This window comes from Mixophyes fleayi, chromosome 5, assembly GCF_038048845.1.
Source record: "Mixophyes fleayi isolate aMixFle1 chromosome 5, aMixFle1.hap1, whole genome shotgun sequence".
In the NCBI taxonomy this organism is placed as follows: Eukaryota; Metazoa; Chordata; class Amphibia; order Anura; family Limnodynastidae; genus Mixophyes; species Mixophyes fleayi.
In genome coordinates, this window is record NC_134406.1 from 38,833,586 (window position 1) to 38,856,582 (window position 22,997).

General features: G+C 37.6%; 1 protein-coding gene across 1 annotated transcript; it reads left to right on the top strand.

Moving 5' to 3' along the window:
- The first annotated feature begins 2,987 nt into the window (after positions 1-2,987).
- Positions 2,988-6,406, top strand: GJD4 (gap junction protein delta 4). Its single transcript, XM_075211235.1, has 2 exons — positions 2,988-3,051; positions 5,361-6,406. The coding sequence occupies exons 1-2, from the start codon at positions 2,988-2,990 to the stop codon at positions 6,404-6,406; spliced, it is 1,110 nt and encodes a 369-aa protein (XP_075067336.1).
- The last annotated feature ends 16,591 nt before the right edge of the window (positions 6,407-22,997 follow it).

Consider the following 22,997-nt stretch of genomic DNA (forward strand, 5'->3'; position numbering starts at 1 on the left):
TGTTATCATGTCTATATACATTTCAGTTTTATAGTTTGATAGACAAAATTAGATTATTCCACAAAAACTCCTCACCACAATTTAGTGCCAGGGTACAGGACAAGCCACTCCATTATAATAACACAAAGTAATTTAAGTTGCTAGCTGTATGTCTAATATTGTCTGACTTGCATCCAGCATACACCTATTTCTTCGGTTTCTTTTGAAAGAGACAAGAAGAACCTTTTATTTTCTTATTCCATTTTTTTTAATTCTCCACTCTTGTGCCGTAATGCCTGATCACTTCGGTCAGCTATTGGGCTACAGGACATTTGAAAACATGTCGGACCATTTTGGAGACGCGATTGGTTGGTAGTTTATCTGGTCCAATCACATCTCTCCTTCACCTCCTGAAGGACCATATAATTTTCAAATAACACATGGCCCAACAGCTCTTAAACGCAACAAGTCATGAGTGTAGAGAACCCTTTTAAAATAATCCCACCCATTATTCTTACATAATCCATATACAAAGCATCAGTTGATCACCATACACTGTACTACTGTTTAACCCATTAATACCTGGAGGGTTTTTGTCTCTTCATGACTAGATCATTTTTTTTTTTATTTTTGCGATCTGGAATAAGGAATTACTTTTTTTAAATGTTGTCATCTATCCAAGTGAGCAGGAGAAGAGGCAGCCATGGAATATATAAACACAAATTAAGCCATCAAGTCTGTATCATGACAATTCAACATATACTCTACAATTGCCTAAGAGAAACCATTTGGTTCCTTTAAACACCTTCATAATTTGGGTTTTTGTATGACTATCCAATGTTTTAATGTACATACTCCATTTAGTATAAAAACTTTTAATACCCTTCACCAAATCAGAGAATGTAGAGCGCCTACAAAATACAGAATGTCTAACAATTCTGACCTAATTTCCGTAACAGTCGGAGAGACACACATGTGAGATTCACTTGCGCAAAACAGCTTTCTTTGCAAGTGTAACAATAATTATAAATAAAGGCAAAATTGAGTGATCTGACAAACTCTCCTTCCAAACATCAAAAGAAGTGAAAAACGATGCTTCATGATGAAGCTGTAATCGTCAGTGAACGCTGAAGTTAAGGAAGGACACTATTCTATTCCAAAATGTAACAATTTTTGGGCAGGTCCAAAGATTATGAATCAAGGTAGCGTCATGTTTCTTACACTGGGGCAGATACCAGATTCGGAGGTCACCTCTGGACTTGTGAAACATACGCTCTATTTATTATCTTCATGTGGATTTCTTTCTTGAAGCTTTGCCGAACTCAGGGCTTTCATAGTATGGTCCATATAAACTAATACCTCGTTTGTAGGTTGAAGATCTGGAAGGTCCCAATTCCAGGTCCCCCAACCCCTAGACCACAAAAAGTTTATGTCAGTATTAATTAGATCTGAATATAGTTACTTCATTTTAAATTTGTGTATATGAAAAATGCCCAGTGAGGATTCAAGGTTCTCCAAAGGAGAGTTGTTTTGTTGTCTTTAACTCAAATCCACTTTACTAGGATTCTCATCATGTTTGAAAAGTCCATCTGAAAGCTGCATATTTGCTTTTATAAAATGCTTATTAAAACATTAGATACAATTATAGAATTTTGAATTCAAAGGCAGCAATGTTATATTAATCATACTTTGCATTAATGAAAACATTCTCGCAATCTGCAAATGATGGTTAGATTTTAAACGCATTTACAATACTTACATTGGATGATATGATTATACTTTGTTTGAAAACATCATCAGAATACAAAATATAACTGGGACGTTTTATCACTTTTCTCTTTATTTCATGTGTCATATTTTCATTGTTTTTATTTAGTACAGGAGGGGTGTAGATCAGGAATGCGGTGTGATGGCTAATGTGACACATTCTTCTCAGATTATGTTTAAAATGCCCAAAACAGGTGCGTGGTGTTAAACAGCAAGAAAGGATGGAACTGCATTCTTGTCTATTAGTGGAATGGAACCGCAGCTAAAAATGTCAGGAGAGTATGGATTGAATATATAGATACTCTCCTACGTTTTGATATGCAATATAAAATGCCCATTGTAAAGGACATTAATAAACATTTCTTTGAAGTAAGAACTAGAACCAGATATGCCAGGATCACCCATTAATGTTATATTTCAATTAATCCCCAGATACAGTGACATGATTTATGTTTTAAAAAAAAGCAACAAATTAGTTAATTAATTCAGCCTAAGTTATTGCAATTAGGAAATTAATGGGGATTACCAGATGTAAATCATTAATTCTGTTCATTGCTTATATTTAATCAATAAAGCTCTTACATATAACATCACAAATTTCAATTGACGGAACATCAATACACGTAATAACCTCATTTTAAACCCTGTACATGCTGTATCCGGTGCAAAGTGTCATTCTAATGTTCCAAATACGTTTATTTACATATCTTTCTTGTATACAGATTATTAGACATATAACAAATATACCACATATAAGATAACAATACATTTTTTAATATTAAAATTAGCACTAATGTAGGTCAACAATTAGGAAGTGTGATTCCATAGTGTTCAGGGGTCTTTCAGCAAAGTGCCTGATATGTATCCCATGGGGAATTTATAGACGTGTGTCATTCCATGTTGTGATCTCTTTTTCCGACAAATATTTCAGCAATTCTCAGATACTGGAATGCTTTTGGGTGGTAAGAATAGCCACAATGACTTGGGTGACTCTGGATGTCTTTTGTCCTGTAGCAGTTGTCAGCATAGACATAGAGGTAAGAGGAGAAATTACAAGAGCCAAGTTCTTCAAGTAAGGCTAGTGTCTCCTGCCATCCGCATGAAATAGAAGTGTGTTTTTAGTCTGTACCCCCCGTTTCCTGTTCTATAGAAATATCTTATTGAGCATAACAACGTTATTCTGTCTCTCTTGTACATTGCAAAATCATTGCTAGATGGTGGAAATCTAAACTTAGCTGACAATGGAATATTTCGACTCAGTGGGATATGTGATTATCACCTTTAACTACAATGTTACTGTAATTGGTAAGTGTGCAAAATATTATATATTTAATGATTTTAGAATAAGAAGTTGTAATAGGTAAACAGTAAAGATTTGTACTAACATTTTCAACTAATATTGTAAGAATAGAATCAATTGAATATATTCATTGTTTTAGATTTGTATCTTTAGTGTATATGTATGTATCTTATATATATATCTATAAAATGTGTTACTTTATGTGTCCTACATGCTATACATTATGATTTATAGTTTTTAGACACATATTATTATGCCAGTATATTCATATTGTTTGTTTTATTACACTATTATGTTCTGTTAAACTGATTATTGTCTCTGAAGGTTTTCACTAATGTGTTTGTTTTATATATAACATTTCCAGTTTTATAAAGTAATATTACTACTATTATAATTACTACTACTTCTACTGCATCTAATTCTAATAGTTTATGTAATACAATAATAATAGTGGTTATATGTATATCATATGTATATCAGTGTCTGTTGAATATATTGAGTCATAGAATGCTGATAACAGACAGAGACTTATTGACGTATTTATTCTACCAGTTCATTTTTCAATTAATTTATTCTCAAGACAGACTTTTGTTTATCACAAGTTTTTATTCCTTTTCTGTTCTCTTTTCATGTGCTTGTGCTTGAAACGTAATTCAAGTATCTTCTATTTCAGTAAAATATATATTTTGTAAAATTAATAGAGGTGTTCATTGAAGTCTCCAATTAGCAAACTTTATTTGTGCCATTAAGTTTCAGTTTGCCCTTTATTAAAGTGGAGGTGAACCAGAAAAATAGGTTGTACAGAATAAACTCTATTACCTTACCTGTCCTAAAGGGATTGGACTATATCCAGCTGATAATATAATTTAATGTCATTTGGTGGGAGAAGTTGAAGCAGGGGGCGTTCTTTGCCAAAGAGGGCAATACATAATTGGATGTGATACAATCATGTGAAGCTCACATTTAAGCATGTGTTGCCCCATTTTTCACCAGAAATGCATGCTGGCATGCATGCTGCTTCAGTGTTTTGTGCCTGAAGTTTTTAAAGGATGAAATTGGCTGGGGTTGTCTGTCCCCTTTAAATGTCACAGTTCTAGCTAAACATGAAAATGTAGTTGCTCACTTCATGCTGCAGAGTGCTGGCATGTTTCTGTGAAAATCTTTCCAACACTCCTATTGATTTTTAAAGCAGCATTTCCACTTAATCAGTTTTACTGGGGCTCCTCTCTTTCGGTGGTAGAGCACCCACAAATCCGTTAATTTGACTACATTAAAATGGCTGCTGCATGGAGGACCAATAGGAAGCTTCCTATTGGAGGACCAATAGGAAGCTACAATATCCGTGATCATGGCTTCTCATTGGTTACACTTCCTTATCCAGTGTCACATAGCCCCGATTTTCAGTTTGGGCTGTGAGAGTAAAGATTTCACCCTGCCAAAAACAGACCCTCAGGGGTTCTGCTAAAGGGCACCCTGGGTTTTGTGATTTTATTTTTACCTGGGAGTGCAGCTTAAATCAATGAATAGGCAGCTCAGTGAATATCAGTAAATAATGGCAGTAGACTTCTCTATTTCTTTCTTTGCCTGCTTACTTATTATACCTTAGATTTAATTAGAGCAAATCATTCTATTATTTTGCCATATTTTTGCTGACAGCATACAAGGAATAACATACACTGTAAGGAATCTCTTAATTACAGCTCCCAGCCATGTACGACTGAGAATGCAAAAGTATTTAAGTATATAAATACAAATGTATCTGTTACATATGTATGGGTAGATAAGTCATATAAAGAGCTGTATGGTAAGTTCTTTTTGAGGTAAATCTACACCGAGTATATGCTACATAGAGATAAAAACTAATATTGTCTTGATTATCAAACTAGAATTAGCAAATATAAATCAATAATACAATAGAAGGAATCTGAGCAGCTAAAGAGTTTCTGTGAAATGATATGAAAATAATATGAATGTGATAATTAATGATTGACAAAAATGGAACAGTGTAAGATGTGGTAGCTCTGTTTCCATTTAGAGCATTATTTGCCAATCATTTGTACAATAAAAATATAATGCTTTTTAAATGAGTGAAACTAGGGAATTGTACGTGGCTACAGATTGGCATACAAAAATATGTAAATAAAAAGTAAAATAAATAAAACTAAAGCTACTAATTAAACACCAATGAATTTACCAAACTATTAAACAACAAAAATCTTCTAAAAACTATATAATAGCATTAGCATGAGCATTACTCAGCTGTCAAAGACTTTTAATGAATTAAAACATCCATATTGGCTGTCTTGTATTTCAGGGAAGATCTGGCTGACATTAATGATCCTACTAAGAATGGTTATGGTCATCTTGGCTGGTTATCCGCTCTATGAAGATGAACAGGAGCGATTCATTTGCAATACGTTACAGCCAGGGTGCTCCAATGTGTGCTATGATATCTTCTCTCCTATGTCCCATATGAGATATTGGCTTATTCAGACTGTGATGGTCTTCTTACCCTATGCCCTGTTCAGTGTCTACCTCTTGCACAAAGTAATGGCCTACATGATAAGTGCAAATGACCACTGCAGAAAGAGTAACTCCTCTACCTATCATGGCGTGGGCTTACAAATGGAAATACTCAATTTCTCTGGAGCCTATCTTCTCCATTTGGTGCTGAGGACTTTAATAGAAATTGGCTTTGGTGTCGGCCAATACTTTCTTTTTGGGTTTTTAGTCCCAAGTAGGTTCAACTGTTCTCAGGCTCCTTGCACCAGCAATGTTGACTGCTACATCTCGAGACCAACCGAAAAATCCCTCATGATGATTTTTATCTGGGGAACTGAAGTCATATCTCTGATTCTGAGTTTGGTGGATCTGGTTTGTGTATGTCATAGAAGAAGACATTCTCAGAAGATGAAGAAACAGCTGCTGCTTCTTGAAAACGATTCTCTCAAAGGCGGTTGTTGCTCCGATACTCCTCAGCATTCAAAGCTAGTTGGGATTCCAGATCAAATGGTCATGTATCCAGACAGTCCTTCCCGCAACCTTGAGAAAACAGACGAACAGATCAAAGGCGATTCTCATTCTCTCCCTTCATTTGAAGGAGAAACGGCTTCGTTTCAAACTGACGGTTCCCATCAAGATATGGGAAAGTCCAATGTCAATGCCAACAGCAATAAGACCTGTTCCTGGCAAGTGAGCCTGACACCGACTGGAAACCATTCCCTTGGAAATGAACATCATCTGCTCACTCACAGACAACCAAAGTCTAAGAAAGAGAATTGCAGCGATCACAATCTGGTGGATTCACCTCAACAAGAACAAAAACCAGCATCAAAGAACAAAAAATCAGAGTGGGTCTAAAACATACGCTCAGTAGTGTCTGTTCGTTGTTTTTGTTTCTTTATATGCAAAAATTATTTGTGTTTTATCATTTGACTTTTCTGTTTGTTTCTGTGTGATGATATAATATATACAACTTTAATAAAAAACAAAAATATACCCATCGAGATGTATTAGGATGAATGAAAGGACGAACAAGTCATCACTGACCATTTTCTGCCATCTATCTCTCACTGCTCTTTCCATGACAGTTGGGTATCTCCGGCTAATTAGAATGGATATACGAAGACTCCATTATTTTATGTAACCTTTATCCATTTGTGAACAATAGGGAATCTATGTTTTCAAAATCCCCTCTACACACTTACACTGGGTTGTCCTATGTGTGATTCTTCTGTGAAACATCAAATAAAATCTAAAATTATATATAGTGGAAAAGGACGTATAACAGTTGTTTAAAATTAGATATTTTTTTTACTACTTATAGTTGATTTATTTTATTTTGTTAGATTTGCTAAGACCTGATACACAGATTTACAATGCTATATATAATAGAAAGTTCATAATTTTATATAATCTTTTAAAAGATAATTTCACCTTTTGGGTAGATTTTTTTTAAAAAACTACCCCCCACCTCCCTTGCTAACTATTACTTTAACTCTGGTGGTCTTTGCTGTCGGCATCAGTTTGTAAACTTTGCCAACCTAAAGGGGACATTACCCTTTAATTTGATGGTAGTGTAAGTATAGGGTATACTATTGATATTATTGTTAATAATAATGACTAATTACGTTTTCTACACAAAGAGTGAAAAAAAGTCAAACTTTTAGTTAACCACCCACCTGCCATCAAAAATAAAAATAATGATAAAAAAAGTAAATATTTTGCACAATAACAATACTATATAAATCATTTGGATTTGTAAAAATGATTCCATAATAATGATACACTATTTTGATAACACATATACATCCCCAATCTCTTAAAGTCACCCCAAGTTTTTCAATATATAGTTCCTCCCTTCTTCTTTCCTTCGACTGCCCTTTTATTTTGACTAAATTCCCTTGTTTTCATATATATATTTTTTCTTCTCTTCTTTCAATATTCTTGTTTTAATATTCAAATATAAATCATGTTATTAAAAAAATGTATTAAGTCATGTCTCTATAGCAATATGTATCAATATTATAATATAGTATTACAACAGTATTATAATATGTTTGAGCTCCATCACTCCACACATATATTCCAGTGGAGTTTTCACTCTAGTCACAAATGTAGGTGGAGCTATTCTACCAGAACCGGCTGTTTGGAGCATCAGCGAAGTGACCAAGCTAGAGGGAGGCCTGTAAGTGGTGTTATCAGCTGACTGAGCACCCGGGCAGACAGCAGTCACCGTTTTAATGGGCACTGTGCTTTGGGGGCCATAGACATGGTACTATCACTGGCAATATTGACACTTGTCCCCAACACAAGTCTTGCTTCCATTTTGTAAGGCATATCTTCCATTTAAAATGCAAGTTACACTACAATTTAAAAATGGTGGTAATGTATCAATGCAATATCATTTTTTGTCCATTCCTATGTATTTTGTGGTTTAGGGGCTCACAGACAGGCATGACTTTAGTTTTTTTGCCCTCCTAAAGCAGATTATATATGCTCTCCTCTCATTACCCCACGGCAATTTACATCCTGCCCCCAGGACACACACTAAGGGCTAGATTTACTAAGCTGCGGGTTTGAAAAACTAGGGATGTTGCCTATAGCAACCAATCAGATTCTAGCTTTCATTTATTTAGTACCTTCTACAAAATGATAGCTAGAATCTGATTGGTTGCTATAGGCAACATCCCCACTTTTTCAAACCCGCAGCTTAGTAAATCTAGCCCTAACTCTCATACCTCAGAGGACTTCAATAAAATATTAATGATTATATTACATTTATAATGTACACATGTCTGTAGGTTACATTAATGGTTAATATGTAGAGAAATGTATTAATATTGAAGGATAGGTGGAACACAGTGACATCTACACTGGCCAAATATAATGTTAATTATTGTGACTATTTTCATAGTTAAAAAAATAAGAAATCACATTTTGTCTTCACTTCAGGCACAGGGTGGAAGGGTCTCCTCCTGTCAGATGCTTCCCAGGGATTATTCAAGATCACCTGTTAAAGAATATGAACTGGAGAGGAGTGTTTTATGAATGTAGCGGGTAGTTCCCCCCCCTGTCCTCATATGTATACTTTCAACATTTTTGAATGAAGAATCGAGGCAGGGGGTACCCTCCCACCCCGAGGCACACTCCCACCCTGCACTCTCCCACCCAGCACCCTCCCACCCCAGAGCACACTCCAACCCAGCACCCTCCCACCCCGGGACACCCTCCTACCCGGCACCCTCCCACCCCGGGGCACACTCCCACCCGGCACTCTCCCACCCCGGAGCACACTCCCACCCAGCACCCTCCCACCCGGTACCCTCCCACCCTGCCCTGGAGAAAGGCAACAAGTGGCAGGATAGGCCCATAAGTCAAGGGGCTGGCCCCGGAGCCCCCCTGACTCACGAGCCTGTGAGCACTGCACACCCTAAACCCATGGCCGCACTGCAGCTTGTGACTGCAACCTCACCCCTTTCCCTTACTCCCCTGCCACACCGCTGGATCATAGATGGCCATGGAAAAATCATAAAATCATAAGAATATATATATATATATATATATATATATATATATATATAAAATCATAGTTGTGTTGTAGCATATATCCATAACTGTCAGAGTCCAAGAAGTCCAGGTGAGTAGGTATCAAGATTGACCCCCAACAATATTCTTATCTATCTATCTATCTATCTATCTATCTATCTATCTATCTATACAATGGGTGTTGCTATGCAAATAGTAAACATAGCTTGCAGTGAACATGCAGATCTTGATATATCTAAACATATTGTCGCAATTGTTGAAATAAGATTGATATAAAACTGTAACTGTGGTCAGGATGGTAATATGGTTCTGTAGGCTACCTCCCAACATTGACCTAGCACACATGCAAAAAAGGGTGCTTGGCAAATCCCAAATCTATCTCCCCTCCCCTAAAAAGACCCTTCAGTTTCTGCATGCACCAGCAGCATGTGTGTGTAGCACCTGCTCACCGTGGGGACATACCAGCAGACATTCCCGACAACCAGGACAAAGGTCACATAGGGACAGCTAGGAGATATGTCTGTAGTATGTAAATACTCCTCTTCAAGTATATGTATACTTGTAAGACATAGCATATACTGAGAATAGCAATGAGCATACAGAAAAGGATAGAGCTTGTTTAGTTGGGTTCAGGATGTCTCCATCTCTTTAAATTAGATCCTTTTCTTTGCAGATACTATACTAATTAATCAATCTAATAACTGCCTTGTGAGCTGTCCAAAATTGCACCGGGGGAAATACCATCATCTGCATTAACTTAAGCTGAAAATAGTCCTTAAAGGTCTTATCACCAGCGGACAGAATTGATGCAACTGAAAAAAGTGAATTGTTTAAACGCCATGAGGGAGGTCCTATATGAACAAATAGCCCCTTCATCATCATCATCATCATCATTTATTTATATAGCGCCACTAATTCTGCAGCGCTGTACAGAGAACTCATTCACATCAGTCCCTGCCCCATTGGAGCTTACAATCTAAATTCCCGAATATAGATACACACTCACACAGACATAGACAGACAAACAGGGAGATAGACAGACAGGGAGACAGACAGAGACTAGGGGCAATTTTTTTTTTTTTTTTAATTGCAGCCAATTAACCTAGCAGTATGTTTTTTGGAGTGTGGGAGGAAACTGGAGCACCTGGAGGAAACCCACGCAAACACAGGGAGGACATACAAACTCCACACAGATAAGGCCATGGTCGGGAATTGAACTAATGACCCCAGTGCTGTGAGGCAGAAGTGCTAACCACTAGGCCACCGTGCTGCACCGATGCTTCTATGATTGTGTAGTCAGACCACGATAATTGTTGAAAATTTGAATGAAATCAGAATGAAGACATCTATGTACTAATATAGAGATCTCACATTTTTATCTGGATCTGTTGCATGACAGCGTGATGTGAATCAGCTACCGCAGTAATCAGGGGTCATTGAAACCTTATAATCTGTTTCCTGGAGATATACAATACAAACACTACAAATTGTATTATTTTTATTTTATTACATTTTATAGGCAAGTTAAGGTCCTTAACCTTATGAGTAATTACAGTTAATGTCATCTATTAGTCTTATATAATAGATTAACATGGTAATATTTAAGTAGCTGAAATCTATACAAGAAAGCTCTAGTCTTACATCTTCCGAATCACAGACATGACTCAAGGGGACAAGTTTATAAATTGTCTTTTAAATCAACTCAGTTGATTTAAAGGATCAACTGAGTATCCAATTAAATCAACTGACTATCTCAACGGCAAAATAAAAGGAGAGAGGAAAGAGGAAATTCAGATAAGAAACCCAACTAAAAGGCTGAACAAAAGCTATAGGTAGCAAAGATGAAACAATCACATAAAGAGACGTAAGTTTTATTTTTTGGGAAATAGAGGACAAAATAAACATATGTCTGCAACTAAAGATAGTATTGGGAAGACTTCAGTGCCCTTCAGAACAACCCACATGAAAGAGAAATAATAATTAATAAATATAAGAAATGTTCACACAACTGCAGAATACCCTTTCCCGTGAGGAACTGATAATTTAGATGACATTTACTAGTAAAGAACACTTTCCCTCCACACTTTTTTTTAATTTTGTTTTCTTCCTTTACCTTACCCTCCTGCATCCACTCTCCAACTGCCCCTTTTCCTCTGTCCAGATTATACTCCAATGTGTCATGGCAAAGTTTCAGTAATATAATGTTCTTATAAAAGGTGTTTGACAATTCTAATTGAAGCATTTAAGCAAAAGATTCCAAAGTTTGTTGAGCGATCTGTATAACCAAAGGTTTTAGCATATAGGAAGTGATCATGGCAAGAAAGTATAATCCTGCAAATCTGACAGCACTACAAAAACTTTTGACCAATTTGTTATCACTAAAGACTTTACAAACATCTGAAGTTCCAATCAGTCTGTTGATTCATGCGTACACACTATCGTCATCATCATCACCATTTATTTATATAGTGCCACTAATTCCACAGCGCTGTACAGGGAGCTCACTCACATCAGTCCTTGCCCCATTGGAGCTTACAGTCTAAATTGCCTAAATTAAAACACACAGACAGTCAGACTAAGGTCAATTTTGTTAACAGCCAATTAACCTACCAGTATGTTTTTGGAGTGTGGGGAGGAAACCGGAGCACCCGGAGGAAACCCACGCAAACATGGGGAGAACATACAAACTCAACACAGATAAGGCCATGGTCGAGAATTAAACTCATGACCCCAGTGCTGAGAGGCAGAAGTGCTAACCACTAAGCCACCGTGCTGACTATACACGATTTTCCTTCAAATCTGTGCTCTTTATCTGGTTCTGGAATCGATTAGAGAATGACAGCACAGAATTCATTCATTCATTCATTCATTCATTCATTCCTGTCACACTGATTAGCCGCCTTGTTATAACTATCCACATGTCATTACAAATTTCATTAGCTTCTGTGACTCTGAAACAAAATATTCAGTCTCAGATTGAATGGACGAATTATTCCATCTAAAGCGCTCTCTACATTTAGTCACCAGGACGTGTCACATGACAGCTGCCGTCCCATGTGTACAGAGAGGAGTCTCCAAAGCAGCTGTAACAAGGTAAGTGTGAAGGAGGGCAGGGGGGGCTCTTATGTGTGATGAAGGGCAGAGTGGTGGCTGTTATGTGTGATGGAGGGCAGAGGGGGGCTGATATGTGTGAAGGAGGGCGGGGGGGCTGTTATGTGTGAAGGAGGGCAGAGAAGGGGCTGTTATGTGTGATGGAGGGCAGAGTGGGGGCTGTTATGTGTGATGGAGGGCAGAGTGGGGGTTGTTATGTGTGAGAGAATGGGGGGTCTTAATATATTGTGTCTTAATAGTACATGGGTGGGAGGTAGGCTATTATTTTAATAGTGGAATTTAAAATTTAATGGGTGCTATTTTATTTGTGGGGTGGTGGTGGGGCAATTTCATTTATTGGTGGGGCTATATAATACTGGGGTCCATTAAATTAAGCTGAGGTGACGGGACCTTAAATTTAATGCTGGGGTGGTTTGAAGCTATTAGTTGAATGTGGCGCTGAGTTTGAAGAGGAGGTCTATTTATTAAATTTGAAAATAAATTATTTAATGCCGGGGATGGTTGTGGGAAATGGTTATATTAAATGTAAATGCTATTAATTTATTAATTTATTGTTTGGAGGGAGGGAAATAGGTTTATTTATTAAATGGGAATACTATTACTTTAATGTTGGGGTTGGTTGGAGGGAAATAGGTCTATTTATCAAATGTGAGTACTATTATTTTAATGTTGGGGCTGGAGGTAGGACTAATTATTAAATGTGGGTGCTATTAATTTAATGCCAGAGCTGGAGTTTTCTAAATTACATGTACCCAATTTCTTTTCCAAATATGGCCCCCAACATTCCAGGATTCAGACAAGCAGCAGCCAATCTAAAGAAACCAGCAGCCACAGGTGGTGAAAGTGACAAGAACAGGTAGGAGAGAGCAGGACAGTCTGCCAACTGTCCTGAATGTGGATTTGAAGTCAGGATTTGGTCTGACAACAAGGACAGGTGGGAGGTATGTCCCGCTTCATACGGTACTGCTCGTGGAGGCAGAGCTGCATGTACCTAACAGTAGTACACACAGTTTTGCTTGTGTATTCATCTAAAAATGTATCTAAAACGATAACCCCTTGTCTTAAGACCCCAGAGCTTTATTCCAGCTCTGGTGATACTTTAGTGGTTATTGCATTCATTCCATTGCCTGCCTTCTACCATTGCACTTACAATATCATTAATCATTTCTCCTATGCACTTACTATATCACCAGCAAGCACTTAGAATAGCTCTCCCCTTCACTTATGCCATTGTCTGCCAACTCTCCCTTCACTGTTATTAATTCAAACCACCACTCGCAAATTTAGGGCTCATATACAGTTGTTACAAAAGAAGTGTTTTCTTGCAGATGCTTGAAGCATTTCACCTTTGTGATGATCTCATTGGATAACCATTTATTATAAGGATTATTTTTAATGCACTTTTTGAAACACACAGTACACATTTTTATATATTAAAGAGACAAGTTTGGCTGGTAGTTTGCATATCATGACATCAGGGGAAGATGCAACAGTGCAGTGAGGTGCTCATATGCTGCTCTATGTTTTTCAATAGTTAAACTTATTAAACAAAGTCAGATATGTTTCTGTGAAGGGGATATTGGAAGGATGTCTTAGTAGGCAACTAAACAAGTTTGAGCACAGAGACATAAACCAGTCACAGATAATGTAAAAAGATTCATGTATTTTTATAGCACAGGACCCGCAGCTTTTTCTCTGCATTGCTTTAGAAATGACCTACTGTGTCTTAAGTCATCACATCTAGGTTTTCCTAAATGTTACTACAACCAAATTCCAGCAGTTCTAAACCCCACCTACTTTTGTGTTGGCCCCACCTACAGTTAATTTGGTCCCGCCTACATGAGGACATTTCAAGAATTTTTTTCCAGGGCCACTTTAAGTTCCCTGGTTAGATTTACTAAGAATCGAGTTTGGTGGCGGCTTCAAACCGCCACCCATCGCTGGCGGCTTAGTGGTCCAAACCACCGAATTTACTATAGGGCAGTTTGAGGCTTCAATTTAAAATGACTGGCGATGTATGGCGGATTGAAAAAGCTAAACCGTCTGTGGTTTTGTCCAAACCGCCATCAAAACCGCCATCCAAAAGACAGCACAAAACAGATTTAATACCTGCTTCAGAATGACTTGATTTTCAGATGACTTGACTATTTTGCCATTCAGAACATAAGAGAAGCACCATTGACATTTAAATTAGGTTGGAAATCATTATTTATTGATTAAGGGGCAAACTGAATTAAACAATTACTAAGGGGAAAAAAAATTCATTTTATTAAGGGGATAAAAATTATTTAATTATTATATTATTCGGACAATATATAATGACAAATTGTGCAATATAAATAATTATATCCACCATTAACAATCAGTTAATAATATTATATATTCACATTTCCCACATAATATAATGCTATAATAGTGTCCCTTTAAAAAAAAAAAAAAAAATTCCCCCATAAGTTAATATTAAATTCATTTTGTCCCTTTATTAATAAATAATGATTTTCCAAATATTTTAAATGTCAATGGTGCTTTCTCTTATGTTGAATGGCAAAATAGATCAAACAGCAGCAGTTTGAGCAAACTATTATTTTAGCTGTTTGAATGCCTGTTTAGTGGCGGTTTTGAAAACCCCAACTTAGTAAATCCGTCTGTCTGTATGTTCATCATTGTTAAAATCGGGATGGTGGTTTGTAAAGTGGTGGTTTTGAAAAATGTAATTTCTGGCCATTTTGATGGAGGTTTGGGCTTTTGCAAATCGGCAATTTCAAAACCGCCGGAAAAGTAGCCGAATAGCGACGGTTTAAGCAAACCGTCGCTTTTAAGTAAATCTAGCTCCATGACTCTGTAAACTCTATGGAGATCGTGATCGTGAGCGCATACACACTGTAAGATTGGAAGGCGGTTGGAACAAGATTATTAGTTTTACCAACCAACCAAATGAACAGACGGTTGGTGCTTTGGAACAACTACCGTTCATCGTGTAAGTGTACAGACTACTGCATTGTCAGGCCAAACAGTCGGTTTACGGGTGTTTGCCCCAATGGTTGGCTGAAAAACCCGTAGTGTGCACTCAGCCTTAGTTACGCCTGGCTGTACTCTAAGTGCACAGTGCACCCGATCCATAGGAATATCACAGATCACGGTCATCACACACTTCTTCCGACTGCCCAGGGACCACTTGTAGATCATATAGATCCTTCCAGCCAGGATCCATGCTATACTTCCCTTCCCCAATATTTTTGTATCTGGAGACCAGATAAATCAGTTGTTGTATTATTATTTTTTTCATATTTATATACATTTCATCAGATGTTAGAATTAAAACTCAATAAAGGCATATACTAAAAAATGAATGATGTGTGCTCTATGGTAATATGTCTTTATAATTTTTCTAAGATCGGTTTAAAAAAGTGAGCCCCCACATTTATATCAACAGCAGTAATACCAGGGGTACAGCTAAGGGGGGCACGTTGTTGTTGTTGTTACTGAGTAAAACAAATATTTGGAGGAGTAATCTTTACATGTTTGTTTTGGACCCCTGTAGTCTAAGCATTGATTGCTTGCATGGTGTCTTGTTTATCCTTGTGTTCTATATTTAATAATGCCTGCATGGTTTGTGAATGTAAATTGTTGTACCACCATCGAGAGATGGGAACACATTAACACAAGATGTCGCGCAGCTGTTGGAGTTTACAAAAGACTCTGACACTAGATGACAAAAATACATTGTACAGAAGCTCGAGATTACCAGAAATTAGGTATAGAGATTAATTGTGCTTTGCCCTGTTTATATCAGGATTTGGAATGGAACAGACTAGCTGACACCCCTATAATACAATGCAATGCATGAAGTAACTGCACAAACTGCACCTGATTTATACGAGGCCGAAATTTGCGGCACGAAAATAGGCGCAAACCATAATACTGCAGCCTTACTGTGTATTTTCGGTGACATGTTTCATCAATTTACTGAAAGCCTGTAACAAATGTCAAATTTTCATTCATAATTTGAAAAAATTATAATGACCAGCAAAACCTGTTATCCTACTGATACTACACGTAACATACACCCCCCCGATAACCTGGGTTGTACTAGAAAACCTTGTATTCCCATTAACAGGGACATCTTTTTCAGCTGTCTATTTAAATAATGTAATGTTTTTCTTTAAGACATACTTAGGTGTCAGTAAAATTCTAGTTATTGGTAGATATCCATAACATTGTCCGAGTAAATATTTGAAAAGTTTTTCATTCCTGCTCCAATGATGAAGATGTGGAAGAATCTCTCCTTTAGATGTACATAGCAAATGTACAAGTGCCATGTTTCAGGTGGAAGGATCCTGGGAACACAATTGGGTAATATAATGGAGTTGGGTATATTGAGCAGAGGTGAAGCAGTAAAAGACAAACTTGTAATAACATTGGTAACAAATTCTTTCTTTTGGATGTTCACCCATTTACCAACTTTACAGTATGCAAAGCTTTACAAGGATAGGCAAATGCTCTAACAGAAGTCACAAGACCATGAGGTAGAGCACATTAGTGCAGACTATTGTGCCACTGAAGGGCAATGGAATTCATAATGGTTTTTGCAGGGCATTTAGATAAACTGGAACGTTTGTTAAAAAAATTAACATTTTCTATTTTGAATATATAGCCAGAGTAAAAGTAAAGTGGGGATCGCTGATCCCCAGCCTGGTAACTGCAGTGAAAAAAACACAGTTGTGGGGTGAATGCAGGGTGGACATTCTGAGCAAAAGGCATTGGTCATAACTCATTATCACTTGTAAGAGATGCTGAAACAGCATTGGTAGGACAGTATTCAGTAGCTTTCCTTTATTTTGTCAGCAGCAAGAAATACAAAACTAACTAACAGTGTAGAATTAAGAAATTCTGCACTGGGCAGAAAGGTTACTGCGCAGTTTTAGCAAAATATTGGGACTTCAACTTGAGGTTCCACATGCAAAGACAGTGGCCTGTCCAAACAACCACATTATATCTATGATATGGACAAAAGTATTCGGACACTTGACCATTACGCCAACATGGACTGTAATGGCATTGTATTCAAATACATATACTTTAATATGGAATTGGTCCCCTTTTTGCAGTGACAACAGCTTCCACTCTTCTTGGAAGGCTTTCCACAAGATGTTGGAGTGTTTCTGTGGGAATTTGTGCCCATTCATTCTGTAAAGCATTTATGAGGTCAGGCACTGATGTTGGACGAGAAGGCCTGGCTCGCATTCACTGTTCCAGTTCATCCCAATGGTGTTTGATATGGTTGAGGTCAGGACTCTATGCAGGCCAGTCAAGTTCTTCCACACCAAACTCATCAACCATGTCTTTGTAGTTCTTGCTTTATGCACTGGGGCACAGTCATGTTGGAATAGAAAAGGGCCTTCCCCAAACTGTTGCCAAAAGTTGGAAGCATAGCATTGTCCAAAATGACTTGGTATACTGAAACATTAAGATTGCCCTTCACTGGAGATAAGGGACCTAGCCCAAACCCTGAAAAGTAGCCCTATACCATTATCAATCCTCCACCAAACTTCACAGTTGGCATAATGCAATCAGGCAGGTAAAGTTTTCCCGGCGTCCGCCAAACCCAGACTCGCCCATCTGAAAGCAAAACAGAAAAGTTTGATCGTCACTCTACAGAACACGTTTCCACTCCTCCACAGTTCAATGTCTGTGTGCTTTACACCACTCCATCCAACGATTGGCATTGGTCTTGGTGATGTGAGGCTTGCATGCACCTGCTTGACAATGGAAACCCATTCCATTAAGTTCCAGCCGCACAGTTTTTGTGCTTACATTTATGCCAGTGGAGTATCGGAACTCTTCAGCTATGAAATCAGCAGAGCGTTGGCGACATTTATGCACCATGCGCCTTAGCACTCGTTGACCCCGTTCTGTGATTTTACGTGGTCTTCCACTTCGTGGCTGAGTGCTGTTGTTCCTAAACGCTTCCACTTTCTAATAATATCACTTACAGTGTACTGTGGAATATCCAGCAGAGATGAAATTTCACGAACCGTCTTATTGCAAAGGTGGCGTCCTATCACAGTACCAAGCTAGAAGTCACTGAGCTCTTCAGAACAACCCATTTTGTAGCACAAATGCAAATGGAGACAACTGCATGGCTAGGTGCTTGATGTTCAACACCAATGGCAACGGGTTTGATTGAAACACCACCATTCAATAATTACAGGTGTGGCCAAATACTTTTGTCCATATAGTGTATACAAATGAGTGTTTCCCATATATATATATATATATATATATATATATATATATATATATATATATAGTAATTCCTCCCGATGAAGTTCAAACTGAACGAAACGCGTTGAGGCCCACAACTGTACTATCTGAGATCCTGTTTCACTGATCTACCCTGGGAATAACAAATTAAGATATCACCCTTTCCTGAGCTTTTGTATGGAGCCTATAGAGGGACATCTTTAACTATCTCCAGGGATATGACTATCAGTGATCTCGCCTGTATATTATACAGATAAGCTTATATTTATTATCTTTATTGTGAGTTTGCATTCTATATTGTTAATCTGCTGAATAAATTGTTTGCAAAAATACTACACCATATGGCTTTCTTATATCTTTCCTATTATTGAGCGGTGATGCAGCAGTTTTTAATAGAACATACTATATTTGCATCTTGTCTCTGCGAGCAAAGGAAATCACCACCTGGGATGACTGAGGAGCCTATATACAGATAAACTGTTATTTTACTTATTTCTGGTACACACACATACTATTAATCTGCACAGTGTCTCACCTGATTTTCTGATATATGCTGCTGTATGCTGATATCCACCTGCATTACTAATTTTCTCGGGACTTTATGTTCTCTGGACTCTCTGAGCTTACTGACTATATATACTCAATTATCTGTCTTTACACCTGAAGGCACCGTCCTTCCATAACTTATCATTTTGAGATATATATATATATATATATATATATATATATATATGCAGCATTGGTAAATATAATTTCTTCCTTTATAGTGCATATTTCTGCACTGATGTGTCTGTTTCCCTTTGTTTCCTTTGGATAAGCAACATATGCACATGGGGGGGGGGGCGGTGTTGGTAGGAGAGTAAAGTGCAGGAGGATAATACTGTTCCCATGGGGTAAGTAATGCATGCTAGTAAGTGGTATTGTTATATATGGGATGCATTAAATGCACAGAGGTGTTATTGTTACTTGAGGTGAAGAGGAGATGATCTTGTAGTGGACAACACATACAGGAGGGTATTATTGCTGGTTCTCAGACTTTGAAGAAAAATATAATTTCATGTAAACATTCATTAAGATTTGTCCTCTATATTTGGGAAGGGCCTACAAGCACCAGTGCACAAGTGAAGCAAACTTTAAGAGAATGTAATACACTATTTCTCCATCAGAAGAATATATTTTAGATTGATCAAAATTATTTTAACCTACCATCCAATGCTACTGGGGCTGTCATATAAATTGTATTTCACAGAAGTCTGTTGTGCTGAACAGGGCTGGCTTATTTATTATTAGGAACCTGAGTAAGAGAAGCACCAATAGTCCTTTATAGTCTGTGCGGGTTTTCGATGTTTGATAACACAGACCTAGCATCCTGGTAGAGGTGACATTGGTGGGTATGGGCCAGTGCAGACAGGTATAAAGGCTCTTCATAGGAAGGACATAATGTATCTGAGTAATTATCTGGGAGTCTTGGCAGACCAAATGCAGCGTCTCATGAGTGATGTCACCAGATCATGTGATTCTTAATTCACTTGTGTGGCTCCCTTTTCTGCATATACACCCACTGCTGTTAAGCCTCCTGGAAGATGTTATTAAATCATACAATTTGGACAGTGTATCTATCCCCTTTAGAGAAAACCTTTGAATTCAAAGGTGTTATAAATTCCCATTTTCCTTTGGCATAATTGTGCCCAGCACAGGACAATGTTTTATATTATCTCTGGGCAGGCTAAAGAACATTTAGGGGGCTGTGTCTGTCACTTCATTGCCTGTATTCTGCAATTTTTTCAGTAGTTTCAGAACCAGTCCACATCCCAAAATGACATCATACCCCACCTCCCCTGATGTCACACATTGCCATTAGGCCACACCCCCAAGCTACTATATTGTGAGAATATTATCAATCCTCAGCTCTATAGACAGCTGAGCTCTGGGAGGTGATAAAGAGATTCTGGGGGGAAATAAAGCAGAAGAATGGAAGTGTAGTATATGGTGAGCGCGGCAAGCAGCCGTACTAGCACTACCATAGAAATTACATAAAGTCCTATTATAGGAATATTGGTGCACATTCATTTCTGAATATTTATGTTAAACAAATGCAAAAGGAAAAACAAGAACAGGATTGGAGTCCCTTTCAAAATGTGTCTGGATCCTCTTTTGATACTTTTCACTCAACTTACTTTGAAGGAGGAGAAAAGTGGACATAACATACAGGAGTACAACACCTATACTGTATATTATATTGTTATTATTGCCTTTAATTAATTTTTACTTACATAGAATTATAATGTTTCCCTACAAATTCTTGACCACATATTGCTCAGAGGTATCTATTGATTTTAATCATTTGTCCCAAACACCCCTCTGATTTTTATTGTCATCTCAGTATTTAGCTCATGCAGATTACATAACTTTTCCTGGGCTTTATCTAAACTGAACTTTCATCCCTCCAGCCTCCCCACTACTATAATACCTTCCATTACCACCTCGGGTCTCAGTGACCTTGTTAGATCTCACTGAAGCTTCTTCACCTTTTCAGAGCATTCATTAATAAAAGAAAGACAAAATCAAGCAAAACATATTTAAAATACATTTATTAAGATTATCACAAGTAAATTGTCACTTTTATCATCTGCATTATAAACTAGGACAATGATGGACCGATATTAGTCTGTAGCTCTTACACTCTTGTCCTATAAGAGGACCAAGATGGTGGAAGCCTCGTGACTCACAAAGAGTCATCCTTCAGCACTCAGGAGAGGAAAAAACCCCTGTGGAGGAAACCTCTGGGGAGCCATCAGAGCTGGATTAAGGCTCTGGGGGGCCCGGGGCACTTTGGACAGGGGGGGCCCTAAAGTGTACTATGGCTATAATTTTAGACTAATACACAGACAATACTGTGTGCACTACTGTTAGGTGCAGGCAGCTCCCCCTTCATGAGCAGAGCAGAGTGAAGTGGGACATACCTCCCAACTGTCCCTGTAGTCAGGACAAAGTCCTGACTGAGTGGGTCAGTCCCCAGTACTGCCCCACCTGAATCAGGACAGTTGGCAGAATGTCCTGCTTTCTCCTACCTGTTCTTCCCGCTTTCAATACTTGTTGCTGCTGCTTGGGTCTGAAGCTCAGTTGTGCATGTCTGGATCCTGAATGTTGGTTCCCTGTTTGGAAATAGAATAGGTACATGACATATAGAAATACCAGCAATGAGTGAACACAGTAGGCCTCCCTGCCTCTATGCAGTCCGACATTAAATCAAAACAATTCATGTTTTATTATTAGTGCCCCTTTCCTGTAACCAGCCTGACTGTAAAATAATTTTATTCATCTTTAATAAAAAGACTTATTGCCCCCAAACAACCCCAACATTAAATTAATAGTAATCACATTTATTAAATAAACCAATTTCCTACTATACATTAAATAACTTGCATTCATTTTTAAGAAATAGCAATCCTTTTTCCAAAACTATGCCACACATTTAATTAATAGCGCCCAAACCACTCCAACATTAAATTAATCATCCCACCCTACATTGATAAGTCTGCACCAACCCCACTATTAAATTAAATTGCCCCACCATCACCCCACAAATAAAATGACACCCATTAATTAGCCACTACCTACCTCACACATTACATTGTCACAAGCCCCTTGAGGCCTCACACACATTACATTGCCACAAGCCCCTTCTGCCCTCACACACATTACATTTCCACAAGCCCCCTGCTGCCGTCACACACACTACATTGACACAAGCCCCCTGTGGCCTCACACACATTAAACTGACACAAGCCCTTGTGTCAACTCAGCAAAGGATAATCCAGAATTTAGGAAGGGATTGAGGTAACATATTAATTAGAAGTTTCCATTCCTTTCTGGGGGGTTTTCTTAAGGGAAAATCATCATCAATCATTTGTAGAGTCATTTGGTATAGTACCACATTTTTCAACTGAATAAGAAGGAAATTTTATTCTATTTTACAAGAAGTATAATATTATTATTTAACCATCCTGAAGATGTATAGTCCAGATCTGGTAAGTATGAACACATCATTTATTTTTTTAATATTTTGTAAATTAGTTAATCTTTATAGCCACTTGTTTTTATTTTATAGTTTGCCACATGCATAGATAATATATGATAAAAGTATGGTGCTTGTGTATTATGTTGCCTATGTTTATTTTTTAGATTTGTTTTAAATTGTTACAAACGCTTTTTTGATCTACGAGTGTTAATATTCATTTTAAAATGGATTTCCCTGAGTACTGCAGTTCGTGTACCCTTTTTTTTTTTTTTTTAACAATTTAATGTAGAATAATGTGAGTAGAGAATCCTTTCCACCTCTTCATAAATGTCTGCTAAAAGACTAAAAAAAAAGATGCTGTTCCAAAATACAGTGAAAAGGTGCCAGTAAACATAGAAACTGTACTAAATAGACACAAGTTTTCACATGGTAAAACAAATACAGTTACTTTCTCACCATTTTAGAGGTTGTCAACAAGTGTAGAGTCTGTAGATAAATAATTTGCAG

Bases quoted from the DNA above. Each gene is read 5' to 3' on its own strand.
- GJD4 (XM_075211235.1), top strand. From the start codon at position 2,988: ATGGAATATTTCGACTCAGTGGGATATGTGATTATCACCTTTAACTAC. The intron at 3,052-5,360 runs GTAAGTGTGCAA...CTTGTATTTCAG, and splicing joins CTACAATGTTACTGTAATTG to GGAAGATCTGGCTGACATTA.